The sequence below is a fragment of the Babylonia areolata genome, chromosome 24, assembly GCF_041734735.1.
Source record: "Babylonia areolata isolate BAREFJ2019XMU chromosome 24, ASM4173473v1, whole genome shotgun sequence".
Classification (NCBI taxonomy): Eukaryota; Metazoa; Mollusca; class Gastropoda; order Neogastropoda; family Buccinidae; genus Babylonia; species Babylonia areolata.
In genome coordinates this window covers 20,307,247-20,324,864 of record NC_134899.1, presented here as the reverse complement: position 1 = coordinate 20,324,864, position 17,618 = coordinate 20,307,247, and the positions used below count along the sequence as shown (strand labels likewise).

At 36.5% G+C, this 17,618-nt stretch overlaps 1 protein-coding gene across 3 annotated transcripts in view; it reads left to right on the top strand.

The window, feature by feature from the left end:
• The first annotated feature begins 471 nt into the window (after window positions 1-471).
• The window catches only part of LOC143299212 (sister chromatid cohesion protein PDS5 homolog A-like), a 38,380-nt gene continuing 21,233 nt past the window's right edge, over window positions 472-17,618 (top strand). For 2 of the 3 annotated variants that reach the window (XM_076612403.1, XM_076612401.1), the window contains exons 1-17: window positions 472-552; window positions 2,998-3,105; window positions 5,306-5,500; window positions 6,051-6,137; window positions 6,612-6,709; window positions 7,463-7,589; window positions 8,013-8,093; window positions 8,859-8,999; window positions 10,062-10,177; window positions 10,658-10,752; window positions 11,732-11,877; window positions 12,644-12,795; window positions 13,050-13,163; window positions 13,880-13,912; window positions 14,520-14,614; window positions 15,177-15,316; window positions 17,032-17,244. In XM_076612403.1, the coding sequence (XP_076468518.1) occupies window positions 3,010-3,105; window positions 5,306-5,500; window positions 6,051-6,137; window positions 6,612-6,709; window positions 7,463-7,589; window positions 8,013-8,093; window positions 8,859-8,999; window positions 10,062-10,177; window positions 10,658-10,752; window positions 11,732-11,877; window positions 12,644-12,795; window positions 13,050-13,163; window positions 13,880-13,912; window positions 14,520-14,614; window positions 15,177-15,316; window positions 17,032-17,244 (1,929 nt within the window). In that variant the 5' untranslated portion in view covers window positions 472-552; window positions 2,998-3,009. Of the gene's footprint in view, window positions 553-690; window positions 715-2,997; window positions 3,106-5,305; window positions 5,501-6,050; window positions 6,138-6,611; window positions 6,710-7,462; window positions 7,590-8,012; window positions 8,094-8,858; window positions 9,000-10,061; window positions 10,178-10,657; window positions 10,753-11,731; window positions 11,878-12,643; window positions 12,796-13,049; window positions 13,164-13,879; window positions 13,913-14,519; window positions 14,615-15,176; window positions 15,317-17,031; window positions 17,245-17,618 lie in introns of those variants that run through there. The other variant, XM_076612402.1, reaches the window with a different exon arrangement.

Sequence of the window (17,618 nt, the reverse complement as noted above, 5' to 3'; positions counted from 1 at the left end):
TGTTCACACCAATATATTTTGTGGTGTTGACATTTTCCAGTGGAAATTCATGGAATCACAAAAATCAGTCTTTCAAAAATTACAAATCGTGAGCTTCAGAGAGAGAGAGAGAGAGAGAGAGAGAGAGGTGTAAACAACGTTTTAGTTCAAATGATACGTTTTAACTGATTAAAATTCAAAAAGAGAGTGGTGTGAGCATGAGTATGCAGTATTAGGCTAGTGACACCCACTGTGTCAGTTTTTTTGTTGTTGTAAAAGTGCTTCGGTACAAGTTCCGGGGTGGTCATCTCGCACAGAGCATATCACCACAGTGCAATACCTCCACACACTTTTTGTTTATATTTTTCATTATCATCTTTTTCTATGCGTGTTGATGTTCAGTCGAATATGATGGGTGCACAGTTCATGAAAAGTTTCAACAATGCACGAGTCTCCGCTACGAAAATTAACCAATCAGCAACAAGTATTTTCGTTTCTGTGAACGACATTAAGCTTCGCGCGGTTTCCTGTTTGGAGAATAGCAAATTAGTTTTAACCTCTCTTCTAGTTGAGGTAATGTATTGCATGCAATCGTCGTGAAAGGTCTTGTCAACATTTTCATTGTTTGATTTTGAAAGAGCAATATTATATTTTTAATGAAAATCTGATTTGCTTTGACATAGGTATGTTTTAAATTGTGTTCGGGTTCGTCTCAACATGGCTGCTGCAATGCTGGTATGCCTCTTGTTCCTCAATAAACATAATATTCATTCATAGGTCCTCATCATATAAGGATTTTATCGTTTTTACATGAATTTGTTAGTGTATGAGAAGCTTTAACTAGATCGTTTATAAGATCATAGGGAATCATTGTGCCACAAATTCGGTTTTGCATGAAAATTCTGTCACTGCAGTTTCTTTGATGAAGGCGTTTGTTTGGGTTATCTGCCTTTATGAGTCTGCTTCAGAATAGCCTGGTCAGGTATTTCGAGAAAATCACAGATTTGCTTTTAGTTTAACGAGTTTGATAAAAATGGATGTATAAGATAACTGCTGTAGATAGATTGGTTGGAAATACAGCAAAGGTATGGTCTTCGGAGTTAACAGTGATCCTCGTCCAAGCAGGAAAACACCAATAGGCCAGTCAAATAGTCAAATAGTGTCTGAATTACACATAAATGTGTGTGCACACAAGTGTACATATACACCTAGCACACTGCAGCATATTAACATCCACAGTCAATGCCTGTTCTTGCTCTGGGGAATGTATATTTTTAGATAGCACATCTTTATATTTTTATGTCTGTGACACTTTTAAAGTATGAGACTCCTGAAACATTGACTGAATAGACCCCTGGAGAGTTCGCCATCATCTTGGATCTTGCGCATGTACATCTTTCATCCCAAATATGAGCAATGCAAAACGCAATTGACATAGACAAAAGAAGGAAACATGTGCGACCTCGACACACATCTCTTCAGTCCCAGCATTTGTGGTCCTCAGGCATTCAAATCATTTTTACACATGAGGAAAAAGACAGTTGAGGATTCATTTGACAAAAATATCATCAGATAAGATATTTCTATGTGTTTTATGGTCAATAAAGAATATCTGATTTGCATTTGATCAAACCACTTTCATTGTCTCATCAGTCAACAAGAGATGACTGGTGAAAAAAATTGCTTGACCTTTTTTGTGTTCAATTTCAGTTATCAAAATCACTAACATTTCATTTCATAGTTTGAACATTGTTCATTATTTATTTATTTTTATTTTTGAACCAGCGGCTAGAACACAGTCTGGTGGAACAAGACTATTTTCCCATCTAAGAGTAAGACAGCACTGCGTGAAACTTACAGATTATGGTTATAGATAATTTGTAAATTCATTATGAGTGTTTCACCCTGATACAGAGAACAAAAGTCATTACGTCTTCCACATCTGCCTAATATCTGTTAACTCATTATTATTTTTACAGTTTTATAAAGATGAATACATGAATGGTGCATTGCACAAGCACTCAGGAGCTCCGTGCAGAACGTCATGGATTTGACAGTTTGCTGTCCTCCAATTCTTCCGTTCATAGCCTCCATTGCTACAACCACTGTACAAGGAAGTGCCATTGTATGCAGAGTACTAACACTAAAACATGAAGCAAAACATTAAAAAATTGAAGTCTGCTGTTTGTTAGTTCTGCCTCTCTCAAGCAACTTTGTTGCCAGATGGATTGGATGTCATTTTGACTTGAATGCAGACAGATTCAGTACTGATTGTATGACACTGACAATTCCTATTCTCGAATTGTGGCAAACAATGGCTATTCAAAAAGCTTGCTGTTTCATATGAGTTTTAAACTCTTCCAGGTCAAGATATATGCTAACATGCTTATGCCTTACTCCTTTTATGTTAATGGTTGTTCTTGAAGAAAAAACATCTTCCAGTTAACTAAAGATCCTATAATAATTGTTAACATTTAGTGGCTTGTGGATACATGGTACCAGCATTCATCCAAACTTACATTTTAAATCTGGCTGTATACATCAGTAAAGGGTTGTAAAAAATAGTAACACATATAATCCCTTTGCCATCAGTAAATAAGAGAGCATCTGCAGGAGTTTCAGATTGTCAACAAAAATAGCATTTGTGTATCACTTTTGAAAAAAACTTTGATTGAACTGAACAAGTATCCTCAAAACTGAATAATCCAGATTTTGCTATTGTTATGGTGTGTAAAGTAGTTTTTTGCATTTGTAAGGGTGAAGAGATCAAATTCATGGAGACAGACAGCATATAAATCTTTTTAAAAATTATTTATTATTTCTTTTAATTGTTTTTTTATGCATTGCTAATAGCCTTGATTCTCCTGTTGAAAGTGTAAAATTGACTACATTTGCAAAACCATAATAATATTATATAGCAGTAGTGTTATAATGATTATAATGTGATAAGACAGACTTTGATGATGATGGTCACAAAAAATCATGCATATAATAATTCACAGTCTATTAATTTTGCAGATGCACTGAAACATGGCTGTATCCAAATTGGACAAAATTGTGTACCCACCAGGGTGCAAAGAGTTGTCGGATGATCTTGGGAAGGATGAACTTGTCAAGCGGCTTAAGGTGATCACTGTTGTTAAAAGGAAAAAAAAAAACTTTCAAGAAAGCAGTGTTTGTTGCCTTTATGTGCTTTGAAAACATCTGATCATTGTATTTTTATTTTTGTAGTGCAAAATACAGGAGTAAGAATATAAATAAAATTCCCATTAATGCATAAGTCTTCAAATGGTTGTTTCCCCCATAGTTTTGCCATTCCCTTAGCTAAAAGAAATCTTTTAAATAGTCCATTGTTTTTATACTTATTGAATAGTATCATAAGTATGTCATAGTGTACCAAGTGATTATTTTGTTCATGCCATTACTTCAATATCAAATATCACAACAGTATGTATGTCTTGTTGGTTTGTCATATTGTGGTGGTGATTATATTAATTTGACTTATTACCACCATTTCCTGTCCACTTATCTTCATCCTATATCATCTGCATTTGTTACATTCAGGTGGTCAGAACAAAGTGAGCCTCTTATTTGAAGTTATATCACTAAATAACTTTTTTTTGTTTTGTTTTGTTTTGTTCATCTGTGTGTGTGTGCTATGTATTTGTAAATTGTCACATATTTTACATTCCAGTTTTAGGGCGCTAATCAGGGGGGCAAAGGGGAGATTACCTACTTCTGGGAGGTTATTGGCCGTAGCTACTTTCGTTTTCTCCGCATAGGCGGATAGTAGTTTGCACAGGACAGGAATGTCAGACCCCTGCCAGAGTCTGCACTAGTGGGTCATGGTAAGTATGTTACTTAAACGTAATTTTAGGTCATGATGGCTGCCGGAAAAAGAGGGCGCTAGCCAGCGGGACAAAGGGGAGGTTAACTACTTCCGGGAGGTTATCGGCCATAGTTACTTTCGTTTTCTCAGCATAGGCGGATAGTAGTTTGCACAGGACAGGAATGTCAGACCCCTGCCAGAGTCTGCACTAGTTGGGTCACGGTAAGTATGTTATTTAAACGTAATTTTAGTTAGAAAATTGTCTTTTAGGTAGAAAATTTCCTTTTTAATCTCTAAATGTTATGCACAAATGTTTCCATGGGGAATGTTCAGTAAGAACTGTTTTATCATGTAATGTTGCTCTCTTTGTTTGTTAATCTGCTTGCACACCATGTGCATGCATGTGTGTGTCAGTATGTGTGTTTAAATTGCCTGTTGTTTTTGTTAAATTATCTTTATTTGTCTGTGTCTGTATCAGTATGTGTGTTTAAATTGTCCAAATTGTTGTTGTTGTTATTATTAATGTTATCTTCTTTCTTCCTTTTTTTAATGTAACTTTTTATGTTTGACACTTTTGATTCATTTTATGGTATGATCTCTTTTAATTGTCCTCGTTTACTTTGTGTATGCCTGTAGGGGGTGTTTGAGTGAACACCTTTAGTGCTATTAGCCTATTGTAATCAGCGTAGAGCTTCAGAAATATCTACAACAGCAAGTTAACAAATATATACAATAGCAAGATGTGTCAATGAATAAATAAGTTAAACTTTTTTTTTTTTTTTTTTTTTCACTTCATCCCTCATCACATTTATGTTTCAACAAACCACTGTTGCTGGTTGCTGGTATCCTAGTATGAAAGGATCAAGGAAAGCTTGATGCAGTGATCACAAGTCTGTTGAAGGCTAAACCGTCTGGATTAACTGTTAAACTTTTGGCTGAGTTTGATTAGGCGTTGTTTGTGATGCTGCTCATTCCTATATTATGTACATATATACTATGTTTTTTTTCCAACAACCTTACTCCTTTTGGTTTTGAAGAGTTGTCCTTTATCACACTTGACAAAAATAGTAAATGAGAGGACAAAGTGATCTCTTTTGGTTTGTAGCCAACAGACTGTATTATCATTTTGATTTAAGATAAGGTTTAAAACTTGAGAAACAGTGGTCAGATGCTGTGCCCATATAGTAAACTTTAAAATTTCAAACTCGGGGCTTTCAGTGCCACAGAAAGACTGGTCTGCCTACCAATCTGCTTACCAGTGACCCTTTTGAAGATAAATTTGGGCAACAAATTTAATTTTGTTATAATAGAAGGAAAGCGATTTAGAAATTAATGTTGTGTCACTTAATACATTTTAAGTAAACATTTCAAGATGAACTTATCTTTTGGCTTAGTGTCCTTTGAGTTGATGCCCCCTTAGAGTTTAGATTAATGTTACATAACTTACAACTTGAAGTGAGTGAAATTATTAATAATTCATTGGTTTTTACTGTTCAGCTACTGGCCAGAGCGTTTCAAGACATGGGCCAGGATGACAATGAGCAGTACACAGGTCTTGCTTTGCACCTGGCTTCAGACTTCTACATGGAGCATTCCAGCAAGGATGTTCGGCTCCTCATCGCTTGCTGTGTTGCCGATGTTTTCCGGATCTTTGCTCCGGAGGCTCCGTACAAGGAACAGGAATTACTGAAGGTGATTGATAGTGGGGTATTTGTCTCTCTTTGACTGCTTTTGATTGTTAAGTCATCTGAAGTTTATGGCAGCACTTTTTTTTAGATCATTGTACGAACACGGGAAGGACATTGTTGGATATTCCTAGGAAAATGCTTATCAGTACTTTAAGAATGTTACTGAAGTTTAAAACTAAATGTTACGTGAAATAATGGTAATGACTTTTGAAATATTTAAAAAGGGAAATACACCAGAGATCAGCACATTCACCCATTCATGTAAACACTCAGACAGGCACACATACACAAAGAAGAAAAGTAAAAAGATGTCATCTCAGATTTGAATTGAGTGTTGAGTGCATTGAAATTTACAGTCTTGACAATGTGTTGTTGACATATTGCTGAGCTGATTATGTTTTTAAAACTTTGTTTATATTTTTGTAAACAGTTCTATTTATATTCCCTGTGAAAATGCTTACATCTTGTTACGTGATCTCAGCATAAGCTCTGCATATCACTGCTTCATATAAATGAACAGTGAGTGGAAGTTAAACCATAAGCTTCTGTTTCAGGAAATCTTCATGTTCTTGATCCAGCAACTGCGAGGTCTTGAGGATCCAGAATCAACTTCATTCAAACGCTACTTTTACCTTTTAGAGGTCAGTCTTTTCTTTTTTTTTCTCTTGCTTTCCCTTTTTCTTTTTATTAATTTGAGAAAAGCTAAATTTTTTACTGCTTCCTCAAGGATTACAATTGCCTGCTTTTAGAAAATCAAAAATACTGGCACTGATATTTGAAAATAAAACTCAGATAGGCATTTCAGAATGTAAAATACTTCATCAATGTTTTTGACAGTGTTATATTTTAATGGCAGTAAAAGTGCTGTGTTTTGATAGAAATAAACCATGGATCCTTGTTTGTTACATTTTGTTAGAAATAAACCCAGTGATGTTCATTATGATCACTTTTTGTTAACTCTAAACACTGGAAAAGGTAATATTTTTTCAATTAGCTCTTTATGGGGAATCATGTCACTTCTATGGTGATGGCTTTTCTCCAGTTATTGTGATTCTTATCCGTTAACTTATCTTCACTTTTCATGATTTTTGTGTTGGTGTTTTTTTTGTGTGCAGAACTTGGCATGGGTGAAGTCTTTCAACATTTGTCTTGAACTGGATGACAACCAGGAGATCTTCTGTTCCCTTTTCAAGCTCATGTTTTCCATTATCAAGTATGTTTTCTGGCTTTATTATGGTGATTGTATTTTATATAGTATTTGATGATAATTATAAACTTCAGATGTGCAGTCTATTGGTAAAAAAAATTAATATTTCTTCTTCTTCTTTTTTTTCTTCTTTTTTTTCTTTTTTTTTTGTTGGAGTTTGTTCATAGCAAAAACCTTCACAGTTCAGAATTTAGTGAAAATCGACAGCAGAGACAGAATTGTCTGTGAGTGTACTTTAGATCTGAAAACTGAGTTTGTTTCTTTGGTTACTCTTCTGCTTTATGCAGCTGCTCCCAAGAAAAGAAAAGAAAAGAAAAAAAAAAAAAACAGCAACAAGAACTTGTTGATTCTGAAATCTTATCCATATCCCCTATTTGAAAGGATCACAATCAAATCTCTTTTTAGCTTCTTACAATCTGTGAAAATGAGGCAATGATGAAAATAAGGTCATTGTAAAATGGCTCAGGCAGACATTGATTTTGAACAGTGATCATGTTGAATATCTTGAGTCAATATCTGTGTCAACCTACAAGCAAATTCTATCCAGTTATTCTGTAAGATAGAGCGTATTATCCCATGAAACTCAGGTGATAATAGATTGGAAAGTGTGTGTTTTGTTTTCTTTCTTCCTTCTCTTTGTGAGAGTTTGTGGGTGTACGTTTGCATGCGTTTTGTTCTGGCTGTTAGCAGCGAACTTGCAGGGAGGGGTATCCTGTTTGTAGTTTGCTCTTTCTTGATTCTGAAAAAAATTATTTTCAGTGACAAACATTCAGGAAAAGTGAGAACGTTCATGCTGGACATGATGAGTCCACTCATCTGTGAGGCAGATTCTGTGTCTCAGGAGCTGCTGGACGTCATTCTTGTCAACCTTGTTGAACCAAAGAAGGTAATTGATGATTTGAGGCATTTGGTAAAGCAGAATCGTAGGGTTGAAAGATGGTAGAAATGAAGATCATTCCCCCGATAATACTTATCTGTCAGAAGTAGGACTAGTTGCATGAAAGATTATCTGCTGAACTTTTTAGATTTCTGAGATTGGATTCTTCTCACAAATAATGTAAGAAAGTAGTTTCTTGATGGGTTTGTTATGATCACAGATGTAACTGAATAGGCATTAGTCTTATTATGTTTTAGTTTTATTGATCTCTTTTAGTGAAATTAGTAACCCTACCTTTCTTGTGACACACTGCTGATGCTTCTTATTCTGCACCATACTAGCAGCTTTTAGGCAGACCTATGCTCACCACCATTGCCAGTTTGATTTTTTTTTTTAAAGGAATTACTAATCATGGGTTTTTGTCACTTTCAGGGACACAACAAAATTGCATATGCAATGGCAAAGGATTTGATCAAGAGAACAAGCAATTTCATTGAGCCGTATGTTCAAGCAGTAAGTATAGCCTACAATATTAATAATTCTTTTTCTTAATGAAGAATATGAAATCATTGATAACTTCTTTGGACTCTGTGATCTGTATTTATACAAACAGAAATTGTGCATTTATTTACCCTTACAACACTTTAATTAATTGTATCAGTTCAATTGAAATATAATCTGTTCAGTGAACTTTTTTTTTATTTATTCTGTGCATGAAAGTTTTTTCTAATGATGTAACAAGTTTAAACAGTGCTGACTGATGATATAGTAATGTATTAAGCAGAAATATGTTTGTTGTCAAATATGCCAAACAGGAGATAGCTTTCCAAATCACAATTCTGAATAGTCATTCCAATTGTTGAATTCCTTAAAACAGATTATACTAACCAGTTTAAAAGCCCTTGGCAAGGAAGAGTAAGTTGCTCTCTGGAACAAGTTGAATACAGATATGAACAACCCAATTTGCAAAAATCAACAAATGCTAGTAACTCAAGGATGTGATTTAAAAAATTTCGTTCTTCCTTGGCTTGATATGTGATAACTGAGGTCTGATACGATAACTGAGGTCTGAAAATGCTTGATAGGGCATTGATTTCAGTCTGGACACGTAAGTGTATAGGATATTTTTTTCCTTTTGTAAAAGAAAAATTCTTTTCACAAGCGATTTCCTGTTATATTCAACTCCTAGTACATTGTTTCAAGTATGTCATTATATCCTTGTTCTAAAATGTGTTTGTCGTTTTGTTCAGATTTCACTATGGTTAAAAATGTTTTCAGTTTTTCAACAACATGCTGATGCTGGGGAAAACATCAGAGAGCGAAGTGTCAAATCATTTGTATGACTTGATCTTCGAACTGAACCAGATTTCTCCCAACGTCCTGTTTGCCGTTCTTCCACAGCTGGAATTCAAATTAAAGGTAGGTTACCACTGTTTAAAATCATAATTGAAATGTTTCTCTTTTTATTGTTTTTTTTTTTGTGTTTTTTTTGTTTTTTTATCAGTTGAGTTGAATTTGTCTTCAGCTTTGTAAAGACAGATCCCCCTATATTCCAAATTTTAGTGTCTGTATCTGCAATAGTAGTTTGAAATATTTGTATGAAAGGCTTATGCTGATGTTTATGTTTCTGAATTTTGATTCTTTATGCTGATGTTATAAACATGGCTGATGTGAGAATGACAGGGTAGTGTATCGCCTTGTAATTATTGTAAAAGTGGTGATTATTTGATAGGTAATGTCTGCACTGTAGGGGTTATGTGTAGGGTTCAGTTTTGTTATGAAGGAAATTTTTAACAGCAGAACTGTTTGTTTGCGCTGATCATTAATAATGAAGATGAAAAATTGCATTTGTATAGCGCATTTCTTTGAGTGAATTTAGACTTGGTGCGCAGGCAATCACATATTCACATGCAGCCACGCCCTTAAAATGACTTACCACACTGAGCCAGCCCCTGAGCATGAGCAAATTATCTGTGGATGAAAAAAAATCACAAAAATGCTTCACAGAACAGATGAGCTTTTAGCTGGGATTTGAACAGAGGGAGTGTTGATTGGTTCTGAAGACCAACAGTGAATTCCACACACAGGGAGTACAAAAACTAAAACTGTGGTAGCCAAAAGACAATTCATTTTTGGTACAAATAAGATTTTTCCTTCAGGAGGGAACATGAAAATTTGTACGTAAAGAGTGCTTCGACAGGTAAAATGGACAGCCCTGAAATTGCCTTTTATGGTTGGCTGGGCTGTAAGTAACATGATTTGATATGATTTAGGTAAGGTGGAAGTGACCATCAAAATAGCGGTAGGCATTGATTGCTGCTTTGTACTGATTTCATTGCTGTGTATTGAACCATGTTAGTGTAAAGTAAACATATGTATACTATTTTTGTGCAATATAATTGTTGTTTTATATATCTGCTATCAAAACGTGAATATCTGAATTACATGGTATGTTGGGAACTGTTTCTTTGGCAATTTCAGAGCAACGAAGAACATGAGCGCAAGAGTGTGACCAAGCTGCTCGCAAAAATGTTTTCTGAACAGAACTCTGACCTGGCCTTGAAGAATAAACCTCTCTGGAACTGTTTCCTTGGCAGGTGAATTTATTTTTGTGACCCAACAAATTGACAGGTGTTTGTCCTTCTTTGAAGTGTCTCTGATATATGAAGGTTTTGATGTAGTGGAATAGTTTGTAGCATCTGGATGGGGCGGGTGTACATTCCCTCTAGGACAAAAGACAGGCACATTCACACACACACACACACACACACACACACACAAACACGCTTGAACATTGAGTAATCTTAACATTTCCATAGAGGTAGTACTGCAGATACATACTTTGACATGACACACTTCAGCTCAGTCTGACATAGATTGAGACTACTGTCTTGTTCATAGTAAGATTTTCATTAAAATAAGAATGTTTTTAGTTGTTTTTGATTTTTTTCTGTGGGTATTAGAATACTAATGAAGTTTACTGTGAGCTTTCTTACATACTGGCAGACGATGAATAACTTGGTATCCTTATTTTGTTGCCATGAAAGTTCATGTAAATTGCTTTCTTTTCTCCACAGGTTCAATGACATTTGTATTGCTGTACGCATTACATGTGTACAGTCTGCTCAACTGTTCATTCTCAACCATCCGGAGCTGGTGAAGGATGTTTTGGGTTAGTTATTACTTATGTTGATACTTTAAGAGTATTTTTTTTATATATTGTAAGATGTACAACATAATACAAACTTTCATATAAAAAAAAACAAAAAACCACGCACACCCCCAAAAAACCCACCTTGAGCAGTGTGAAGTATGTGTGTATACGTGTCAGTAAAGAGATGGTGAATACTTGTGTTGTGTCTGTGTGTGTCACTTCATGTGTGGATTCAGTATCAAATTTGAATCTCCAGGCTTTGTATGAGGGATTCAGAATGAACAGTGTGGGAGTGTTGCCACTTTTGGCATGTGGAGATGGATGAGAGGTTACTTGTTACTTGTGAAATAAGACTTCTGATTGGTACTGCTGTCAGATTCGCAGACCAATTCTGAGTTTAGCTCTCAGACTATTATCAAATTCATTACGGACCAAGTATTGTTCCAATGTCAAGTGCATATGCTTTAGTAACATGACAAGCATATAATTTTTGACTGTAGCTTGATGAAGCCTTATGTACACAAAAGTGTGTTTTCACAAGTGACTGAGAACATTGATGTTTTTTACTTTTCGCATTCATTATCAGTTGTTTCGCTTGTCAGTTTAACGACTTTTCTTTTACAAAGTCCTTTAAGTAATTTCCTGTAATTGTATTTAGAAAAAAAAATTTCAAATTTCACCCTCATTTGCCCAGTTTCCCCCAACCCTCCATTCATTCACATCTCCCACCCCTTCTAACTGATAATACTCAAATGTATTCATAAATACTTTAACAAAATGTCTTCAATCACCGATATGTGTGACGGGACATTAAACAAAATTCCTCCTCCCTGGTTCTGCTGTGTATGGAGAAATGTGTTGAATTGACTTTTGGCTTTCTGTTGCATATTCAGTTGCAAAGATAAATGATATTTTGAGGTTTTATTTCGTTTGTGAAATGCTTATTGTTTCTGTTCTTGAGGATTTGGAGAAAAAGAAAGAAGTGCATTGTTTACAGAGCAGTTAAAGGTGCGGCAACATGACCCAGAAGAGAGCGTGCGTATGGAGGTGGTCAACTGCATGCTGCAGGTGGCACGGAAAGACTTCGCTGCCTGCACCGACGAGATGTTGGTCTTCATCAGAGAGAGGACGCTGGACAAAAAGGTTTACTTTTGTTGCCCTTTATCTCTGTCTCTGGCTGTCTCTCTTTCTTGAATATATATATATATATATATATATATATATATATATATATATACGTGTGTGTACAATGTGTCACCTCTGTGTTTTGTGTTTGCATTATTTTGGGTGGTTGTAAGCATGTTTTAGAGAGAGAATGGTGTTATGTGCAGAATTGTTTTTGCATGTGAGATATAGGCTGGATTTTCACTTCACACAAATCAGTTCTGTAACATTAAAGGTTTTGCAGCTTTTTCCTGTCATGTTTCTAGCCAACAATAGAAATCAACAAAGTTTCATCCATATGTACAGCTGTCCCTGAACTGTATCTAGCTTCTTCACCATGGTCAAGTTTGTACTGTTTGCACAAAAATGATAATAGGTCTATCAGGTTTAATTCACATGAACTCTTTATGAATCACTGAATGGTATTGTGATGTATGATAACATGGTAAAGTTGCGAAGAACATTTGCCACCATTTTTTTCTGTGATTTCTTTTTTGTCATCGATGGTGTAGTCTGTGTAAGTGGATATTGTTGACATCACATAAGATCAGCAATAATTAAAGCGATTTTGAAAATATTAGAGAAAAGTTTGAGAGTTTGACATGGTACTTTCTTCCCACTCTTTGCTCTAAGAAGACAGACAAGCTGGAGTGTACTTTTTGATAAGATATGATTCAGAGTTTCTTTCGTGTTTATTGCGTTGGGTATGTGGATACTCAGTTTACAGTGCATGGTTGTTGGACAGTTCAAGATTCGCCGTGAAGCGGTGCTGGGCCTGGGGACCATCTACAGAACTGTGATGAGTCGTGATCCAGTGGACCCGCAGCAGGCGGCCCGTGTGGACTGGATTCGCAACAAAGTCTTCCATCACTATTACCACAACAGCAATGATGACAGGTATCTAGTTGCTGGTTTCTGTTTGAATGGGTATTTTGTTGTTGATTTGTTTTTGTTTGTTTTGTTTTTCATTTTCAGTTTAATTCAGGCTTGTATGTTTATAATTCATTTATTATTAATTGAGCATAATGATTAGGATTTGATTATAGCCTGCCCTTATTTTATTATTTGCTGTTCTCTGCACTGTTCATTTAGAAATACAGGTTTGTTGGATGATATGTTCACCCATTGTGACACATGTATGTGTTTCTCAGGTTACTTGTGGAGAGAATTCTCAACATTCATCTTGTGCCGTACACTCTGCCAGTTGGTGAACGCATGGAAAGACTATTAGAGCTGTACTGCACCTTGGATGAAAATGCTGTGAAGTGAGTCCTTGTTTTCTTGTTCATGGGCTGGTAATGACACTGTTCATGTGTTAAAAAGTATTGTTGCAGGTCATTCTGGAAAAGTCTTTTTTTAGATATTCAGAAAGATGGTGTGTCCAGAACATTTATTTTTGTGTGTGTTCTGGAAATTTGGTTTTAAAGAATCCAGACAATTACTTTCTGATTGGGGATGATAAGCTTTACAACTCTTTGTTTATTAGTTAAAATGACAAGAGGAGGGTTCATTGCTTTTATTGTTTGAAGTTTCCCTTTTTTCAATTTTTTTTTTCTATACTTCAGTCAACTAAACCACATAAAATTTATGTTAAAAAAATATTTAAAAAAAAGAAGAAGAAAAAATTGTTCCCCTCCCTGCCTTCTTTGCTGAATTGGGCCTTTCCAGAAACCGCCCTTAAAATTTGACGCCATATTTTCAGTTGTTTTTTTTTTTCTGGTATTATTTTTCAAACGACTGTTCTCAGTTTCCTTTTCTAGGACCAAAAAATAGTATGAACAAGTGTGTGCCTGACATGTATTGGTATGTTGACTCAGATTTTGTGAGAAAGATAAATTTCGACAATGCAGAGTAGCTGATCTTGATGTTTGAGAATTACCTTGTGATATTGTGTTTGAAATAACAAATAATCTGACTGGCACTTGTGCTACAACTATTAATGTTTCATAATTTTTTTTTTTTTTTTGTTTTTTGTTCACAGAGCATTTTCAGAGATGCTGAAACACAGAAACAAGTGAGTAGTGTGTGTGTGATGCACAGATGTTATAATTCATACCTCTGTGTGTGTGTGCATAAAAGTGTTTTCGCCTGTTTTTGTGTCTTAGCAAATAAAATAATATAAAGACACTGTCACTGCCTTTTTCCCTGAATGAAGCAAAACCAAAGAGCTCAGCCAGCAAAACTTAATCCATTGCCTGCCTTGGGGTATGAGACTTGCATCCCTTTGGTTGCACAGTTGTGCGCCTACAGGACATGACTGTTACATACAATTTTCGTCAGCAATTCAGATAGTTAAAGGGAAATGACCTGCTTTGTTTTTCCCTGTCTTCTAGAATGTTTGAAAATTGTTTACATCCCTTTGACTTGTGGTCTGTACTGTATGACTCGAGGAATGTTGACATCCCTTGGACTTATGTGATCTACTGTATGACTCGAAGGCAGTCGGAAATTCTGAAGTCACTTGCAGACATGGTTCGTGTCTGCCTCTAATGGGGGATCGAACCTGCATCCTCCTAGTAATCTGTCTGCAATGCTAACCACTTCGCAACAGTGCTTTTGCCATCAACTACATTTGCTGCACCTCGTCACTGTTGTTACAGCTGAGTTTGTTGTGATTGCAGTGTGCGCCAGATCTTGCAGCAGCTGTTGGATGCCCATGACAAACAGGACCAACCAAACCCACCTGCCATTTTTCCCAAGCTGGCATCTCTCGCAAGTACGTTTGTGGATCTGTTGTGTGCTCTGTTTTTAGATACCTTCATTCCTGGTCAATCTGACCATTTAATTTTGGCATAGAGACTGGATGGAGGGGATTTAGATTGGAATAGTTGTAATGTGGGGAATACCAGAACTGCACATGTGATTCCCAGCGCATGTATGTAGGCAAGTGCGTGTGTGCACACACACACAAACAACACACACACTCACTCACACTCACACTCACACACACTGCAAATATATGCCAATCCAGAACTTCAAATGCTTTTCCAAAATTGCAAATGCTATCATGGGGCTTTGCAGTAGGTGAAGAATGATAACTTCCATGCTCATAATAGACCTCCTCCCTCTTCATGTGCTGGTGATGGCATTCTCGTGTACAGCTGAGTGATATTACTAAGAGCAGTTTGAGGAGAAGGTCAGGCAGGTGGCATGTTTGGAAATGGGAATTTCTGTGTAAGGTATGAGGGAGGAAAAAGTGGTATGGATGTGTGTGTGTATGTGCATTGCAGTATTGATTCTGTATGTATGTGTCTTTATCTGCATACATTGCTGTACAGGAACACTTCCAGAGCAGCAGAAACCAAATGAATACATCAAGAAACTGAACCTCAGTTTGAAGGACGATCGACGAATGCGCCAGTTATTCAAGACCTTGGTTGGGAATGACTGCACTTGTAAAAAGGCAGAGGATATTGTGGTAGGTTCTTGGAAGTAATATTTGGTACTTGTGAATAGGTGGGGTGGACAATTATTTTTTTGATTTTTTTATAAAAAGGATAGCATTAGAAGATGGTTGTGATAAAGAAAAAAGAAAGGGTGGGTTTGACAAATTCTCTCAGAAACACAAATGCCTAGGGTAACAAATTTAGACAGGGCCATTCTAGACATGCCCAGTATGAAATTATTGCAGAATGTTTTCTTGATGCGCTGGTAAAATATATAGAGTACTATTTTGTGCAGCCATTGTTACAGCCTGTGTGAAATGACATGTAATCAGGATTGTCTAATCAGGACTGGTCTTACTGGTGCCAGATACTAACCAAAGAACTAATGGGTATTAATTCAAGCAGTAAAAGGGAAATGTTACATTCTTTTAATATTGATCTCTTTGAAATTATTATTGTTATTATTATATTTCATTTCACATGCATGCATAACTCTAAAACTGGAAAAACTGAAAATGAGGAAGAGACAGGGAAGGGAGGTTACTTTGAGATTTAAGACCAGACTTGAAAGAGGTGAGTGCAGAGACCTGACAAAGAGAAAGAGGAAGTTCATTCCAATTGCAAGGTCCAGAGACAGAGAAAGAACAGTGGCCAACAGTCGAGTGTTTGAATCTGGGTATGAGTAAACAGAGTGGATCTGAAGCCAATCGTAGAGAGCGAGATGGAGTGTAGAGGTGAAGGCAGCCACAGAGATAGGAAGGGGCAGATTTGTGAATGCATTTATAACATAGAGTGCTGATCTTGTACTTAATTCTGTGTGAGACACAGTGGAGTTGTTGCAGAAGAGGAGTGATGTGCTCAGATCTTTTCTTTCTGAGGACGAGTCGGGCAGCAGAGTTTAGTATGCACCGAAGGGACTGAATGGATGAAGCAGGCAAACCAGACAATAAAGAGTTACAGTAGTCAAGGCAAGAGAAAATGAAAGAAATGACAAGTCTAGATGTTGTGTCAGTGGACATATTTCCGGACAGAACTGATGCGCCGCAGTTGACAGTAGCAGGATTGACATGTCTGATTGATAAATTTTTGCATGGACAGTGTGTTGTCAAGGACAACGCCGAGGTTCCTGACTGAACTGGAAAGAGGGATGGATGTACTGCCAAGTTTGATTGTGTCAGTTATGATGGAAGAGAGTTTTTGTGTTGTTCCCATGATCATTGCTTCCGTTTTGTCCGCGTTCAATTGCAGCTTATTTAGAGTCATCCAGTTTTGTATATCCAAGAAGCAGTTGGATGTTTCTTGCAAGAGTGACGACAATTTTTCAGGGGTATCACTCTTCTGGACTTGAGTGTCATCAGCATAAGAATGATGACTGACAGAACGGCGGTTAATAATTTCAGCGAGAGGAGCAGTGTACAGTGTGAAGAGCACTGGGCCTAAAACAGATCCCTGTTGGACTCCATGTTCAGTTTTAATGGGTTCAGATTGGAAATTATCAACAGTGACAGACTGGAATCGATCATGCAAGAAAAAGCCCATTTATGTATACATGTGAAGTGAGAGTCTCAGTCCATGAATGAAAAAGATCTATTTGCTTTTGAAATTATCCTGTTAAATGTTTGTAAAGCATTAAAACATATGATAGTTATTTAGAATGTTTGCGAAGCATTAGAATATATGATAATGATAATAATTACTCATGGTTTTTACATGCAATTCAACACTTGTCCCTGGATATGTTGTGCAGAAAGAAGTGCTGCGGAAGGTGGGAACCCCATCTACACAGAACCAGGTCTACTACAGTCTGGTGAAATCTCTGCTGGAGAGAATTGCCCCTGTCATGATTGATTCCTCTGCCATCAAAGAGCTGGTGGGCTTCATCAGTGAGCTCTTCAAAGGTGACCTGCCACTCTGCAAACTGGTGGAGAATGCTTCAGAAAAAGGCATCCGGCTGTTGCTGGTAAGTTGTGTGTAAATGAAAATATCTGCAGGTATGATGAGTTGGCTATATTCCATATCTCTCTCTGCAGACGTGTGAGAGATTCTGCAGATATGAATGAACTGTTTATTGTCCATGATTCCCTCTGCAGAAGTTGTGTGTGAATGAAATTTTCTATAGCTGTGCAGTAGCCATTTGTATTCCATCTCTTTGCAGATTGACCTTAATTAGATGGCCAGTATAATTGTTTACAAGCCACAAAATCTGATCATGAAAATCGTTCTGTTGTCTGTTGGTAAAAAGATCGTGTGAAGCAGGAACATCATTATTCAGGTTTCCCTTTTCGTATCCATGTTGGTGGTAGGAAATGGGGTAGGCTTGTTTATTTGGATTTT